We start from the raw sequence: 16,936 nt of genomic DNA on the forward strand, positions 1-16,936 counted from the left end.
ATATCAAAAATGTAAGTCTTTGTTTTACTATGGTTGCAAAGATCAAAAAATTCCTATATGTGACACGGCACCAGAGTTAAGTTAGGGTTTTTCAAAATGCTGACACGCTGAGCTCAAAAGGTTCACCATCACTGCTCTACACCCTCCGTTTGTCCAGTCCACTGCTGCTGAAACCCCTTTCGTTTCTGCATTCCCTCTGACACCCCCACAGGCCCTGGCAATGGGATGGGGCGGGAATTATTCCCAACTGGCAGGTGGGGACACTGGGGTTCAGAGACCACAAGGGGCTATTTCCACTGTAGCCGAAGAGGAGTGAGCAGAGCCAGCGTCTGAGTCCCTGGCCCCCAGGCCTGTCCTCTCCGGCTTCTTGGCTCCTCACCGTGGCAGTAACGCACATTTGGAAAGTTCGAGAGCCTCTGTCCGGGATTCCCACACTGCTCCGGCCTCACGGCCCATTCCCAGTGCCCTTCTGAACTCTAGACTGTTTCCATAGAGACAATGAGGAGGAATCATCTCGCTCTCTCCACCCCGGAGCCAAGACAACAAGGGGCGGAGGCCACGGGCTATATTTGTCAAGGGGATCCCAGTGGGATTTGGAGATTCAGCTCAGGAAGCCGGCCACTCGCTCTGCAGAGATAGAAACGTGCAGAGCCCTGGCCACTCTGCCAGAACCCGGGGGGTTGGGCAGGGCGGGGACCAGCCAGGGGAGACAGGTCCTGGACAGCTGGTCGAGGTTCAGATAAGGCTGGGGCAGATGCTCTGCCACTGCCGTGTCTGGTGGATTTGCTCTTCAAGAAAAGATGGCCCTGTAACTCCTCGGTCCCCACTCAGGGGAACAGGGAAGGCCTGTGCCCAGCTGACATTTCAGGGCGAGCCAAAGCAGGAAGCCGAGACCGCAGGATAATGAGAGCTCCAGCGGGTGTGCGGGCCCCGTGGGGATTCTGGCAGGCAAATGATGCAGAGATAAACCCCGTTGTCAAGGTCACTTACATCGTGCAGAGGGTAGGCGGCCGAGTAGACGCCATTGGCCAGCAGGCTGGTGATGCCTTGAAAATAAAGGCAGAGAGAGAGGATTATGGACCAGGCGTGTCCCCTGCTGCTCCGTGTCCCGACAGAGCTGTCCCGGGACTGTCGCAACCACCGAGAGTGTTCACAGAGCGAACCACACCTGGCTGCACAGAGCCCAGCCACCTTCCTGGGGCGTCCTCCCCAGGTTCGACCCGATGACACACACATGCTCGATTGGCAGAATCAGGAAGACACCCAGGAAACCCCGAGAGGAAGTTACGTCTGGAAGGAAGGAGGAACCCCAAACCGGCAATTCACCAACGACCCCGCCTGCTTGAGGGCAAGCCTGCAGATCGGAAGGATGATTTCGAGTGGTTAGAAAAGCTGAATCACGAGAAAAACATGGATGGGAAGGAAAATTGATGGTGTCAGAAACACGCATACAATTTGGAATTAGATTTTAGGTTGATTGGAAAAGCCGAGGAGGAGGCCGGCGGCCCCGCACGGAGGGCAGAGGCACTTACCGTATTTACCACACTTTCGCCTTTTACTTAAAAGGGCAGAGTCCTTCTTTCTTCCCTCTCCATGCCCTGTTTATACATCCGGCTATTAGTTACATTAGCAAAAGGGCCTGAAAGCATCGAAGCTGCTGCGTTTGGGGGAGCGCGGGCCCTGCGGCCCAGTGCCCCTGGGGCAGTGGGATGAGAGTCAGGCCCTAATTCGCAGACCCCAGGCCCTGCACGGAGTGCATTGTACCGAGAGCCACACCTGCACTTCCTGTGGATCAGGGCGCCCCGCCCTGGAAGGCAGTGCTGTGAGAGAGGCTGGCTGTGCATGGGGATCGGGTCCTGGGACTCTGGTCTTGGTCCACACACACGTTTTTGGGATTCAGTGCTGTTGCTGGTCACAGAACCACCTGCCTGGCCCAAGAGACGTTCTAGGGGATATGTGGGTTAGGTTTTTGCACTGGCCTGGCCGCCCGCCTTCCGCTGTTGTGAGAGTGCTGGAAAGGGGGCTTCTGGAAATCTGCTTAAAAACTGTGTCCACCATTAGTGACCTGGAATGGTCAGGGCACCTGAGGGCGCTGGGCAATCCAGACCAGAGAGAGGCGGGAGCACATGGCTGAAATCACACACAAGTGAGTTCGCCTGCAATAAGAGATGGACCCGGGGCCCAGCCAGCATGGCTCAGCGGTTGAGCATCGAACTATGAACCGGGAGTTCACGGTTCGATTCCCGGTCAGGGCACTGGACCAGATTGTGGGCTTGATGCCCAGCTTGTGGGCTCGATCCCCAGTAGTAGGTGTGCGGGAGGCAGCTGATGAATGGTTCTCTCTCATCATTGATGTTTCTATCTCTCCCTCTCCCTTCCTCTCTGAAATCAGTAAAAATGTATTATAAAAAAAGACAAGAAAAGGGTGTGGGTGTGGTCCCGGTCACTGGCTCCTCGCTGTTCCTAGGACCCTCTTAACACGGAGCTGCCTTCTTTGAGGTTTGGGCCTTCTCTGACCACTGCTTCTCATCCGCCCCCGCCCCCCGGGCCTCCCCACCCCCTGCAATGGCAAGTTTAGGACCTGGTGCATCTGATGATTTACTGTCATTTCCCTCCCCCAGAACACAGACCCCTGGGGGCAGGGAGCACCTGGAGGGGCCTGGCGGGTGGCAGACTCCTCAGGTGCTGAATGAATAATCTGGAGGCCAGTAGGGCTTTCAGACAAGGCACCCATGTGAAATGGGGGTGCAGAGAGGTGCCCCCCACATCGATCTGCTCTGACACCAGGCTCTGGGAACCAGGCCTGCCAGAGAAACAGCGGGAACACTCAGCGCGCCCACCCCCAGGGAGCACCTGCACCCGGAGGCCCCAGCCCCCAGCTATCAACAGCTTCCTAGGGAAGGGGCTCCACAGGCAGCCTGAGCTCCCAGACGTACTGGGGTGCTAGATCCATGCTTCCTCCCTGCTCTAATCCCCCCTGCCCTATTCCTGCCCCCGCTCTACTCCCCCCTGCTCTACTCCCCCCTGCTCTAGTCCTCCTGCTCTCCTCCTCCCTGTTCTACTCCCCCCTGCTCTGCTCCTCCCTGCTAAAAACTGTGTCCACTGGGCCATTCTGGAGGCTCTCGCTCTATTGACGGTGGCCAGGCCTGTGGGGACAGTTTTCTTGGGCTCTTCCTGACCCCTCGCTGAGGCCCCACTCCCTCTGACCTAGGACATGGGCTTAGAGATTTCAGGCCTGGAAGCGTGTCCCTGTGACCGGCTATGGGTCCTACTGGCCAGAGGCCACACAGCCTGTCTAACCCTGTAGGGTTCGTCCTCACCCCGAGTCCTGGACTTGTCCAGGACCATCACCTGCCAAGCTTTTGACTCCTCCCACCCCCTCCCAGGGCGTCCTTCCTTCCGTGGGGAGCAGGTGGCAAGGACTCTCACTCCTGGGTGCACAGACCCCGGCTCCTACAAGACCCACCCTGCGGCCCTCACCACAGCCTCACAACCTCAGGTGCTTGTCCAGCGTGATGAACTGCAGCGTGGGCACCGCCCCCGGCAGGGCCTACCACAGCTCGGGAAGAAGGAGAATCGGCTAGAAAAGGCATTCCTTTGCTCTGAATGTTCCAGATTAGCAAGCTCAGCCTGCAGCTGTGGGCAAGGGACCGGCGGCGGGGCGGTGCCCGTCCACATGCTTTGATTGGTAAGGCTCTGGACACTGGCCCCCGAGGAGCCCAGCTCGGGTGGTTGTACGGCAGGTTCCAGAATCAGGGCGTGTGGTGAGGGGAGCACTTTCCGGCAAGGCCTGGTATGGGGCTGCACCGGCCTGGAGGGGCTGCTGTGGGCCATCACCCCGGCTGGAACCCTAACTACTTCTTGCTGGACTGTGAAGGTCCAGAGAGGGTTAAGACACCTGGTCACCCTACAGCGGCCAGCAGCCAGGATTTACCGCCTCGCCAATGCCTCAAGCCAAAGAGGAGACTTCGGTGCCGAGAAGTGCGGGCCGTAAAACTGCCCCGCGGTTCCGGTCCCGGAACGGCTCTCCTTTCTGAGACTGTCACACGGGCTTAAATCAAAACCCTCTAACAACGCCCAAGCCTGCCCGCCCCCCACGGAGATGATGCCGAGGCGAGATTACCGCTGGGAACCCAGCGCTGATGTCAAGCCCCAGAAATGTCCTTACCCATGCTGTACTTGGCTTTGGTACACGTTGTTCTTTTCAGAATTTCATAGACCTAGTGAGGAGACAAGAAGGGCGGACAGTTACTGGGGCTGCAACGGCACGCAGAGCCCGCCGTGTGATCGCCGAGGAGGGACGCGGTCGAGCGCGGCCCGTGATGACCTCCTCTCGGGGACTTTTCTGCGGATGCTCGGTCAACAGTGCTGGGGTTTCGATGTTCTCAGGGATAAGTCAGGGCGTTTCGAAGGGGTCCCATCTTTTACTTTCCTTCTCGAAGCGCCGACTCCGTGTTGTGCTAGGCTCAGGGTTAGGGGTGGTCCTGTGGGCCCTGCGTCATGGGTTACTGTCCCCCTGGCTATGAGGTGAGTTACAATTCAGAGACATAAGCACCCGGCTAATAGGGCAACTCCCGGTATAGCCAGGAAAGTTCCAGAAACCCCTAGTGGGCAGATCTCAGGATTCCATTCTGCTGTCAAGAGGCAGCAGAGCACAGGGTGCTTGGCAGAACCCCCTCACCCCCACCCCTCCGGGAAGGCTCCCATCGCACGCCCCTCCGTGCCCCATTTGCTAACAAAACATTTTGCCTGGTGGCCTCAGGAGCCCCGGCTGGGGAGTCTGCCTGCCTGGGTCTGAGTCCAGCCTCTACCACTTGTAGCTGTGTGACCTTGGGCACCTACCTCACCACCCTGTGCCTCAGTTTCCCCATCTGCAAAATGGGATGAAAAGAAGGGACCTTGCACCATAGACATACGGGGCAGAGCACCGATCCCCCTCGCAACCTTCCACGATCCCACTCACTGGGGCAAGACCAACAGCCTTGCCATGGCCCCCCAGGCCCACCTGTCTGACCTTCTCTTCCCATCCTGTCTGTTCCAGTAACCCCAGCCTCCTGGCTGCTCCTCGGACTCACCAAACCCTCTCCCATAGCCTAGGGCCTCCACCCTGGCTGCTCCTTCTGCCAGAAGTGCTTGTCCCGAGATTTAAATGAGAGGGACCTAAGCAAACAGGCCACAGTGCACCTGCCTTTCCCGCCGCTCTGCCATCTAACTTCTGTCCTGTCCTGGAGTGCATTTCACCACCTGCCCTATTGCTTCTCCGCCCACCAGTGGTGGGTACACATCAGGTGCTCCATAACTGCCCACCGAATGAATGAATGAATGAATGAACGATGGCCACTCAGTTGGCTCGCTCTCGTCATCCCCCAAATCTAATCGGTGGCCTCTTCCTGACCACGCTATTCTCCCAGAACTGCCTCCTCCCACCCACCTGCCGTCACAGCTGCATTCACAACCACCGCCATGAATCTGCCTGCACTTTCCTTCTGTTCTTCCTCAGCCGGCCATGGGCAGTGATCTTTGTAGGACAGATCTGACCTCACCTTAAACCTTGTTCCACAACCTTCTATGGCTCCCTAGTGCCCAAGGCTGAAGGTCTAAATCCCAAGACCAGCACATTGGCTCTTTCCCTGCTGTTCCCGACTCCTACCTGCCTACAATGACCTCACACCAATGCCAAATACTGTTGGGACTCAAAGACCATGGAGCCTGACTAACCAAGGGCAACCTTTTGAATCACCAAAGTTTTGAATCCAGAGCACAGGCAGTTTACAAACTGGCCTTCAGGGTGTGAGAGAGTGACCCTGCCCCACAGGTAAATGGACTGATGGACGGTCCAGTTTATACTTACTGCCCTATCAAAATTGCTTTCTGTGACTTGGGGGTCATGGACTGATCCCCAGTGTATGAGAACTAAAACTTTAGATTCTCGTATTCCTCCCTTCCGTAATAGCAAGAGTGAATTTACAAATGTGCACCTGCCCTGTGTTCCGGGGATAATGCGAAAAGTTGGGGAGCACATACGTAATGGAGCACGGGCACGTGGCTCAGCAAACACCGCTGGCCACTCTCTCCTGTCCCATCCTGGTGTAGGAAAGGGGAACCACTGAGGTGAGAACTGGGGGTTCTCCCAAGCAGTGGGCATCCCAGAGAGAGGGGTTCCCTCTGGACACAGGTCAGCCCCAAGCTATGCCGGGTAAAGGAGTCCCCCTTCATTTATAATTATGAGATTTAATTGCTAAAACTAATCAGTAACACGGTTAACAATAAAAATCACAGCCTCTGTTCCCGGCTCTGTGTCCAGGTGACCCTCGGAGGAGGCCCCCGCTGTCCTCTGAGCAGGAAGCCAGGATCGCCGTGGTTCGCACGCAGGCTCTGACTCCCAAAGTCACGAGGCTAGGAGGGACCGGCGGGGGGACAGGACCCTGATCTGCCTGTCCAGGCCTCGGCAGCAGCCCCCCACGTCCGTGTGACCGGCGGCACTGTCTCTGGCCTGGCAGTTATCTGCTCAAGGTCCAGCCCTGCACCCCGCACCCCCCGGCTGGGCTTTGGGGCGGGGAGGAGAGGGCAGCAGTGGAGGTTTGTCTGTGGCTTGGCTGCGAGGTTAATTTCTTGTTTAGATAAAAGTTGGGTCCCGAGCCACGCAGGGCCCAGCTTGGCTGGCGGACAAGTTGGCAGCCAATGGATAAACATTAAACCAATACTGTACCTTGAATAAGACAGGGTGGCCCGGTCAGATTTCAAACCTCGGTTTGCTCATCTGGCAAAGCCTCAGATATCTACCCCAACCCACCCGGCTCTGCGGGCCACTGCCCATCACGCCTGCCTGGCCGCTGCCTGGGCAACCTCTGGGCCTGGGCCCCACAGTTAGGAACCTGCAGATTCCTCTTCGGGCCCAGGGAGCTGTGCTGGGCACAGCAAGACCAGACCACCCAGAAATCACCCCAGGGTCTGGAATCCCTCTCTCTCTTTCCTGCTGCCACCCCCTCTCCTCCTCTCCCCACCACCCCCTGCTGGGCTGGGCCATCCTCTGGGCCCCTCCAAGCTCTCTAGGTTTTATGATCCTAATTATTTCTGTCACAGACAATTAGAGGCACTTCCACCCCGAGGAGTTTCTCTGAAATGAAATTATCCTCCCTCTCCCTGAGGCCACCTTGCTGGGGAGCGGGCGAGCCCCACGTGCGCACGTGATACTTACTATTGTGCTGCGGGTTTTGCTATCGAAAAAGGAATCCTTGTCAGACAGGTCAAATCTGTTGAAATAATAAGACACAGTTCGCCGGAGTCTGAGAACCTCGCTGTCCCCATGAGCATCAGCTGTGCAATTGGCAGAGCTGTCCACAGCCCAGATGTGACCAGATCCTAGGCCAGGGGTGGGCAAACTTTTTGACTCGAGGCCCACAATGGGTTCTTAAACTGGACCGGAGGGCCGGAACAAAAGCATGGATGGAGTGTTTGTGTGAACTAATATAAATTCAAAGTACACATCATTACATAAAAGGGTACGGTCTTTTTTTTTTTTTTTTAGTTTTATTCATTTCAAATGGGCCGGATCCGGCCCGCGGGCCATAGTTTGCCCACGGCTGTCCTAGGCGCTTGGAACAGTTTATCCCTCCCCTCCCCCACCTTTTCGCCAAGAGGATGGGAGACCTTCAGGGGTGGGAAGTGACCCCAGAGGCAAGCGTGCTCAGACCTCCCCTCGGAAGACCCTGCTTCTGTTAGGGGCAGAGATAGAATATTGGGGACCAGCTACAGTTACCTATCTATGTAATAGAGGAATATGCAAATTAGCCGGGACATCGTAACATCACAACTGAACAGCAGGGACCTGAGGCTGCAACCCCCAACTGGCACCAGGCTGGGGGATCTGAGGCTGTGCCCCCCCGCCTGGAGGGGCTTGACGGGGGCGGGGCCAACCGGGTCTGGGTCTCACCCAATGGGGGTGGAGCCAGCCAGGTCTGGGTCTCCTGTGTTTTTGAAGCGCCTGTGGGTGGTGGGTGGGGATTTGACTCTAGGTCCCACGGTGTGCCCCAGACTCTGACAGGGGGGAGATTTTCATGTACATTTTACTAATTTTCTTTAATTTCTGACACTTCTATTATAGAGAAAGGGCAAATAGCAATATTGAAATATTTCCGCTAATTAATTCCCTTTTAATGTGCACAAATTTCATGCACCAGGCCACTACTAAGAAATAGTCATCGTGCTCTGTTAACTGTGATGGTTCTGTTCTGATTAGAGAAAGCACATTCTAACCTGGTTGGGAGGTGCACGCCCTGGGACATGGGAGCTACCATCACAATGCAGCCCGTCCTCCTCTCCAAAGAGCTGCCTATTAGCATGGAAAGATTTACAACCTCGAGGCCAAAATAATCTAGTCCCAGAGTCACCCATCCTTTGCAAGCCCCAGCCCCTATTGCCTGCAACGATTATACCTTGCCAACTTCCCCGTGCCTGTAATTCCTACTTTCCAACGTAATCTTTGCCCTTCTACCCTATATAAGCAGTTGGCTTATGGGGAGAGGGAGTGCAGATGTTTGTGGATGACCTGCTACTCTCCCACGCTGCCAAAATTATTGGAATAAACGCTCATATATGATTCAACCCTGCCTCTGCTTAATTGGCTCAAGTAGTGACAGGCAGCCCTGACCCCTTGGCTGTCCAATTATACTCCCTTTTGAGGACGGTCTTGGTGGGCAGTTGTGGTCTCTGCCTCAACACTGCTGGGGGCGGGGATGGTATCATTCCACCAGCGTGCTTTCTGCATAAGATAATCTCCCAGTAACTCCCAAACGGGCTTCGTCCTGAGATCTTGGGCCACCTTGAGGTTGCCTAACTCTTCTGAGTGCATAGGGACATTGGTGGGGTAGGTGACCCACTCGGTAAGGTAGGGCTGGGAGGGCGGCTGGGGGGAGCCTGGCGGCGAGCCTGGGCTGGCAGGGTGCGAGGGAGTCGGCCAGGGCAGAGCGAGGGCGGCCGGGCCTGGGGTCCGGGCCTGCTTCTAAGGCCCCGGAGCTCTCTGTCTGGGAGCTGGTGGAAGAAGCTGGGCTGAGCCACTTATTTCTTATCCCTTGTCCTGGGGAAATGGGCGGAGTGGGGCCCGGGACCTCTGCGCTGTGACTAACGCATTTGCATTTGCCAGGCAGAAGTCCCAGTTTTGAGCCAGGCACAGGTCTCCATGCCCGTGAGAGCAGGGGTGTCTGGGACACCCCCCCCCCCGCCCCCCGCCCTGCCCCGGCTGGCCATCAAAGTCCCACTGCGTTCCCGGAGCCCAAGCTACTTATTCCCACCACTGCCCGCGCTCCAGCTCTGCCCAGTGAGGGCCCAAGGAGGCCTTGCAGCCACCACCGCCCCAGGTGGCTACGCCCCACTGCCCCGAGGGGTCAGGGAGGCAGGGGGGCGGGAAGGCTCCGGAACAGATACCGCACTGCCAGGCAACCCCGCTGGCTGCTGAGTCCCTGGGGCCTCAGGACTCCAGCTGGGGCCGCTTTTCAGTTCCTGCCTCCCAGCTCCGCAGCCTGCAGGAGGCCGCTCAGCAGCCCCTCTCAGGGGACACATCCTGAGACGGACAAGAGGGATGGAGCCGGGCAGGAGGGAGGGAGGGTGCCCAGACACTGCTTTGGGGCTGTGATCTGAGGCCCACACCTGCCCTCACTGTGCCCTCGCCAGTGTCCCTGTCAGATTGGCAAGTTCTTTGCCCCCTTAGTTCCTCCGTTAACAGTGACCTTAGGGAGCGTTTTTAGGGCCCGAAGAACTCCGAGCGCCATGGGAAGAGGCACCAGAGGCTGCCACCCCCACTTCTTTGGGGGAGTTTGCCCCACAACCTGCATTTCTCACGTTATGGACGATGACAGGGGGTGACCACCCAGCAGGGCCCCGGGGCGGGGCTGGGCTCACTCACAGGTGCTGCTTCTCCCTGGAGAAGGGGTAGGACAGTCTCTTCATGGTCTGGGCTCTGTGCTCCGCCACCCGGGGCTGGATGGGGTCCGTGATCTTCTGGAGCACCGAGTTGATCTTTTTCAGGAGGCCCCGCGTCTCGTTGATGTGATACATCTGCGGCGAGACGGGGCGGGGCACCGTCACCTGCTGAGCCCGGAGCCCAGGGCTCTATTCCCACCCCCCTGAGGCGGCCCCTCCTGGGAACGCACGCTGGGACCCGCCAGGGTGCCCCTCTCCCCGTCTGGGTTCCAGATAAATCTGGGAAGCCCGCGGTTTCAGGCAAGACCGGCCGAGAGAGCAATTACAATCCATTCCAGAAACTTCCCTGAACTTTAGTTTCAAAAGGGGTGAATTTGAGACACCTGGATGACTTACTCCCCGCACCACCGCCCGCCCCTCGCTGTCCTCTCCGGGGAAACCCTGATGCCCAGCTGAGCTTCAGGAGCATACCACCCTCCGACGGGGTCTGAGCTGCACCGTCTTCGGAGATTAGAAAGAAAAATCCCAGCCAGCCAGGAAATGCAACTAAAACGAGTCTAATGAACTAGCTGAGACACGGTGAGCGGTGAGCGAGGGAGAAACCCCTGCGCGGGAAGTTCAACTGCATTCACTTCAACGCAGACGGAGCCTCCTGCCAGCATCTGCCGGGCGTCTGCGGGGCCCTGTGGCCGGAGACCTGCCTCGGAGCAGACACGTCCCCACTAACCTTCTTGGTCGGCATCTTCAGTTTCAGAAACTCGGCCTCTCTGCACAGCACGTTCCAGGGCGCGTGGATCTTCACAAACCCGACGCCGTGGATTTTGGTCTGCAAGAGGAGCGGCGTTCTCAGTCCGTGCGGGCGGACACGGGCGGAAGCCATCCTCACCTCCGGGCCCCGTGACAGCCTGTCAGGAGCTGCCACACCGGCCCCTTTCGCCCGTCACCCCTCGTGCCCCTCTCGACAGGGCTCCGAGCCCCCTCCTTGCAGGTGGCGTGGGGAGCTTGGGAGGCCGGGTCTCAGGGAGCAGGGAGCCAGGAGGGCCTGGAGGGAGGGTCCAGGCTCCAACACCAGGGGGTGAGCCGCAGGCCCCCAGAGCAGCCGCCCATACCACAAAAGAGGCCCCTTTACAGCACAGAGCCGGGCCCAGGGCCGTGCTCCCTCTGGAAGCTCCAGGGGAGGGTCCTTCCCGCCTCCCCCAGCTTTTGGGGCGCCAGGTGTCCCTGGGCTTGTTGACCCCATCACCCTCGTCTCTGCCTCTGTCTTCACATGGCCTCCTCCCCTCTGTGTGTCTCTGCTTCAAATCTCCCTCCTTTCTCTTCGAAGGACACCTGTCATGGGACGTGGGGCCCACCCGAAATCCAGAGGATGCCGCCCAAAGATCCTTAACTCCTTACATATCTGCAAAGACCCTGCTTCCAAATAAAGTCACATCTGCAGGGTCCAGAGGACACAGCTACACTCGTCACAAAGCTACGGCCCGAGCCCCCCGGGGCTGCGCTCCCAGGGCCGTGGAGCTCGGCCATCAGGGAAGTTGCAGAGAAGCACGGGCCAGAAGCTGGCGCTGGGGCTGCTTCACAGAGACAGCCAGAACCAGGGCGCTCAGGCCCAGGGACCCTCCCGATGGGCAAGGGCTCAGAGGCGTGCCAGCCGGGAGCCTGGAGCCCTGACTCAGCGGCCCAGGGCTGGGGACTCAGGTCAGGTGGGCACCGGGCGAGGCCATGGGACTTAGAGGCCTTGGGAACAGGTGGCCTGGGTGGGAGTCCTACCCTGCCCCTCTGGGGTCCCCAGCAAGCCAGGCAACCTCTTGGAGCCCCCGTATGCTCATCTGCAAATCTGGGCAGCACGGGATTGCTTCACAGTCAGGGGGAGGCCCCCCCACCCATGGCTGGCAGGAGAGGTCAGAGAATGAGGGGCTGTTGACTCTGCTCCGGATGCCCTCTCCCTGGCCGAGAGGCAGCTGAGACCATGCCCGCTATGTGGACTCCGTTGCCAAGAAGCTAAAGCAGCTTCCCAGACCTGGAGGCCCAGCGGGGCACCGAGGGGCTGGCCCTGGCGGCCCATGGGCGCCCCCGAGCAGGGAGAAACGACCGTGAATGCCCACGTGCGGCAGAGCCCGTCTCCTCCCGCTACAGATCAAGTTTATTTCTGTGCACTGCTCATCCGCACGCAGACCCAAAATACATCCTCCCGAGTCCATGGAGATTTCTCCCGAGGTGGTCAAGGAGCTGGTGCGCGGCCGCCTCCCTGGGAAAACACGCTTCTTTGTTTACGCGAGCAACGGGGCGCTCCCAGGGAAACATCTGGCGGACTTGGGAAAGGGGTCATGGGACCAGCTCGGCAAGAGCACACACGGGATGCTTTAAAACACGGTGCCCAGCCTGCCCGCAGCCCACCGCGGTGGGAAGACACTGTGACAGGCCGGGTCCCTTTTCCAACAGCCGGAGGCCCCAGAGCGGTGAGGCCCATCCCAACTCGGGCCCCTCGTGCTGGGGAGTTTGGAGGCCACAGATTGGCCAGGGCCAGAGCCGTGGTGCGGGGGCTCCGGGAGGAGACAGAGTCAGGGCTCCGACTGGGCCCCCAACTAAATTAAGACACTGGCAAGAGACGCTCGTGTACACCCAGGTGTGAGCCCTGGGTCTTGGATCCTGAAAGGGTTAGGATGGATGATAAATCAGAAAGGTTCTGCCAAGGACAGGAAACTACTAAAACCCGACACAGCCAACTTGGAAATGAACCCAAGAGAACTTCCAGAAATAGTGTCACCAAGAGAATCAAACACTCCACAGACATGTTTGGAAATACTCAGCCAGAGAAAGGAAGACAGGCATGCAGGGCAGAGCAGGTTGATGCTGGTAACCTGGCTCTCCAGAGAGAAAACACAACCCCTAGCCCTGATCTGTAGTGGTAGCTCCTGCCCATTTCCATGGTGTAAATACTCCCATTATGGCCTAGTGCAAACTACCAAAGGGTTAGCAACCGGCTGGCAGGTTCCCAATGAGCCAGAAAGAGCTGACTCGGGCACTCCAGGGCCTGAGACACAGCTGCAGCCAGAATGGCACAGATTTTATCACAACCCATCTGGGACCTGGGCAGGGCTGTGCAAACATCTTTGAGGGCTTTTAAAGACTCGGCTTTAAAAAGAATGTCCAGGATACACTTTAAGAGATAGGCTCACAAACCAAGACAGGCCAAAGGAACTCAGGTGGGAGTGTAAGAGCCTCAGCAGAAAGACTCAAAAGACATAAAACCTTTAGTGCCAAAGACACGAACGTATCCTGGCGGAATTACGAATGAGAAATGACTGCTTCAGGACAGGACCAGCATCTGGGACCCAGGCCCTGTGGGGTCAGTTTCCTGGGTTCACCTCTCAGAGCCTCAGTTCCTTTCTTTCCATCTGTAAAGGGATCAATTCCCGGACCACCTACTCACGGCGGGGTTAGGGCGCTCACACGGGTGGGTTAGGGTTTGCTTCCAAATGGACAAGTCCCCCCCAAAATGTTTGCTGCTCCTTTGTTCTTACGTATGGAGATGTTGGGATTAGACCTCCAGTTCCTCAATGCCACAGGGGAGGGGCCGCCCTCACCCCTGCCAGTGCTGAGGGCCCAGCTGGTCATCACTGTCAGCCAAGCCCCAGAACCACCTGGGACACCTGCCCATGCCCTCCAGGCCTCAGCTGGAAACTGCAGGAAACACGTCCCCTCCCTGTGGCCATGACCATGCCCTGTCACCTGGTGGTGTCTCCATCTGCAGGGAGACCCTTCCCCCAAGGTTTGCCTCCTGGTTCCCGACAGGCAGAAAGAAAGGCAGGAGCTGAAGCCCCCTGTGACCATGAGCAGGGCACCTGTGCCCGGGGTGGGGGCGAGGAGTAACTCTCTCAGCCCACTCCCTGAGGAAGGAAGCACCATCACCTCCATTTCGCAGATCGGAAAACTGAGGTCCAGGAGGGGAAGCCCCTTGCCCGAGACCGACCAGCCAGGAAGTGGCCGAGGTGGTCTGAACCCGCGTCGGGGGGGCTCCGAGCCCTCATCTTCGCCAGCCCACGATGCATCCCGCGCCCGAAGCTTGGCCTGGAAGCTGCCTCCGTTCTCCCTCATTTGTTTCTCAAAGGGAACATCCCCAGTAACGAGGATGGGACGCAGATGTCGCTGAGGGACCACACGGGCTCCCCGGGAGGAACCCGAGCCAGACAGCCGGGCGCACGGCTGAACCCTGGACGGCAGTGTGAAGGCGGACAGACTTCCCAGGGCTCTGATGTCCGAGGCCCTCACTGTGCTGCCAGAGCCGAGGTCAGGTTCAACCTCAGGGCAGCGTGGGCCTCGGCGCCCCAGGCACACACAGCGGATACAGTGTGTGGCCTTCTCGGCGATGACCCCGGACATAAATAATGTCCGGCCGGCTTTGAGGCTGGACTTGGAAGATGCTGATGGGTTTCAGTTGAGAGGAAGCGCGCTGGCCACAAACCGCTCTCGTCCATTTAATGGGGTCCTGGACGCTGACCCCTCTGCTGTCGGAGGGAGGGGAGAGGGCGCTTTCCTTCAGAAGGAAGGCGGGGCCTCCTGCCTCCAGGGCGCTTTTTCTTCCTGTCATTTCCGATCATGGGTGCTGGGGGCTCTGTCCGGGCTACCTCTGGGTGCCAACGTGGGACCGGGGCGTGGACTCTGGGGCCCTTCTCAGAGGATGGCTCTGTGGGCACATAGATAAGAAGGCCTGCACGCTCCTCATGCCTCAGAGTGTGGTCGGGGGCAGCGGCCTCCCCGCGCCCTGGGAGCTGGTCAGAAACTCAGTCCCGTTCCCACCCCACACCTGCATCAGAGCCGCATTCCGACAGGACCACGGGGGTTTCTGGGCAGATCCTGGGCCCTGACACCATGGCTGGGCCCATCCCAGACCATCTACCTGCTCTGCCCCCACCCAGGACCGCACCTCCCTCGCCCACTGCTCGTACCCCTGCGTGAGCCACCCACTCCTTGGGCCGCTGCTCAGTGCACAGTCTCAGCTGCTGTGCTGGTGAACGGTGTCTCCAAACAGAGACGTCCGTGTCTTAACTCTCCACATCGGTGACTGAATGGGATCCTGTTTGGAAAGAGGGTCTTTGCAGAGGTAACCCAGTCAAGAGGAAGTCATACTGGATTAGTGTGGGCCCTCAATGCAGGACCAGTGACCTTATACGAAGGTCGCACAGAGGTCGTACAAAGACAGGGGCCAAGGGAGGCCTGGAGCCCCAGAAGCTGGAAGAGGGAGGAAGGAGCCTCCCCCTGGAGTCTTGGGGGGGAGTGGGGCCCTGCCCACACCTCGACCGCAGACTCCTGGCCTCCTGAACTGGGAGAGAATAAATCTGGATTGTTTTAAGCCCCCAGTTTGTTATGGCCGCCCCAGGAGAATAACCATTGCGTGTCCCTAAGAACCGGCCCCCACTGCGCCCCGAGCCAGGCCGGTCTTCCACGTCATCAGGAATGTCTTTACCTCAACAGACCCCCTGACCCAAAGCACAGCACAGCATGCCTGCTGCCCCTCCGGGAGCAAAGGCAGGTCACGTCTGTGCGGCTGGTGACCTCCACGGGACTGCCTGGACACGGCCAGGGGAGCCTGGGCCAGCAGACAGCTCAGGGGGTCTGCCATTGCCCCCAGGAGGCCTTGTCTAGCTGTCCCGTTTCTTGTCCCTCCCTCCCCTAGACTTTTGTGGACGAAAGGGGCCACATGCTAACCTGACAAGCTCAGGGGAGGCCTGCATGGCAGTCTTGCAAACTCAGAGACTTAAAGTAACCACAAAGGATGGTCTGAAATTAAGCTTTCATTAAAAGCAGTTAGGGTGGGCAGTTACGTCCTAGGCCGGTATCTTCACTGACAAGGTCAACCTTTACCTTGACTGAGCCTATCTGTCTTTTTGCATCTATCATAACATACCCTTGAAATGTCTGGGTAACTTATAACTTCCCTTTTTCTGGACTCTCTGGGGAACAACCTAATTAATGTGCCTGTACCACAAATCCCTTCATTGTTATGTTAATTGTTCCTGCACCCACCTAAGTATGTGTCTATCATTTTACCTTTTATCCAATCCCAGGGGTTCCCCCCACTTTACCCCCCCCCCCCGTCTCTAGTCTATCACCAATGGATTTCATGTAACCCACCTATGCCCCTTCCTTTGATTACAATGTATAAATACAGATGTAACCTGCCATTCTCCGGAGCATTATCTCAATTCCTTGAGGTTCGGCTTCCCGTCACATGTCGACAGTTTGACTCAAATAAACTCACAAAAAAAAATTCTTTACAGGTTTGAATGTTTTTTTACATTAACACTTGAAAGCTGAGCCTCTCAATATTAGCCCCCAGGGACATTTAGCAATGTCTGGGGACATTCTGGGTTGCGTGACTTGGGGGTGCTACTGGCCAGAGAGAGCCAGAGATGCTGCTAAATATGAGATGCCAGCAGTGCCGCCGAGGGTGAGAAACCTGCTCAATGCAATGGTCCCTTCTCTTTGGGTGTCACTGAGTATCTGAGGATCCAATGGATTCCACGGACTTTTCTCCCCAGAAAAGTGCACATAGGCACCAAATTTCGCTTCAAATTGAGTACGGCTGCACACCTGGGGTCTTCCAGAGGCTATCGCATTTCCCACACTACGAAGCCTCTAGGCCTTGTCCTCGGAGCGCACCAGGGGGACTGATTCACGGACAAGCTGTCTCTCCCCCTGAAACACACAACAGCGGCTGTCTGCTAATCGCCCCGGCGGGGCCCGCACACGCCTCAATGCTGCCTGAGCCCAAGCGGCCTTGGAACAGATTCTGGTCCCACCTGTCTCAGGAGAGCAGGTGAGAGCACCAGATGAAGGCTTTTCCCAGCCATCTTGGGCCTGACGGTCTCAGGTGAGAGCTGCAAATTACAGCGGCCCTGGTAAAGCACGGTTCACCGTGAGAGGCTCCACCGGAGACGGTCTACTCCACACTCAACGTCAGCTGCTTTGAAAACTCGAACCGTCTAGTCTCCACCACCACAGCGTTTTCATTTTAAAG

At 57.8% G+C, this 16,936-nt stretch overlaps 1 protein-coding gene across 14 annotated transcripts in view; it reads right to left on the reverse strand.

Annotated features, from left to right (window-relative positions):
• Positions 1-16,936, reverse strand: part of ANO1 (anoctamin 1) — a 146,577-nt gene that overhangs the window by 48,878 nt on the left and 80,763 nt on the right. For 8 of the 14 annotated variants that reach the window (XM_059709794.1, XM_059709800.1, XM_059709805.1 and 5 more), the window contains 6 exons: positions 10,646-10,744; positions 9,902-10,053; positions 7,199-7,253; positions 4,169-4,220; positions 1,533-1,598; positions 991-1,046 (listed from right to left, as the gene is read on the reverse strand). In XM_059709794.1, coding sequence (XP_059565777.1) covers positions 991-1,046; positions 1,533-1,598; positions 4,169-4,220; positions 7,199-7,253; positions 9,902-10,053; positions 10,646-10,744 — 480 coding nt within the window. The remainder of the gene's footprint in view (positions 1-990; positions 1,047-1,532; positions 1,599-4,168; positions 4,221-7,198; positions 7,254-9,901; positions 10,054-10,645; positions 10,745-16,936) is intronic. The other 6 variants (XM_059709807.1, XM_059709804.1, XM_059709796.1 and 3 more) reach the window with 1 other exon arrangement.

Source organism: Myotis daubentonii, chromosome 9 (genome assembly GCF_963259705.1).
Source record: "Myotis daubentonii chromosome 9, mMyoDau2.1, whole genome shotgun sequence".
NCBI lineage: Eukaryota > Metazoa > Chordata > Mammalia > Chiroptera > Vespertilionidae > Myotis > Myotis daubentonii.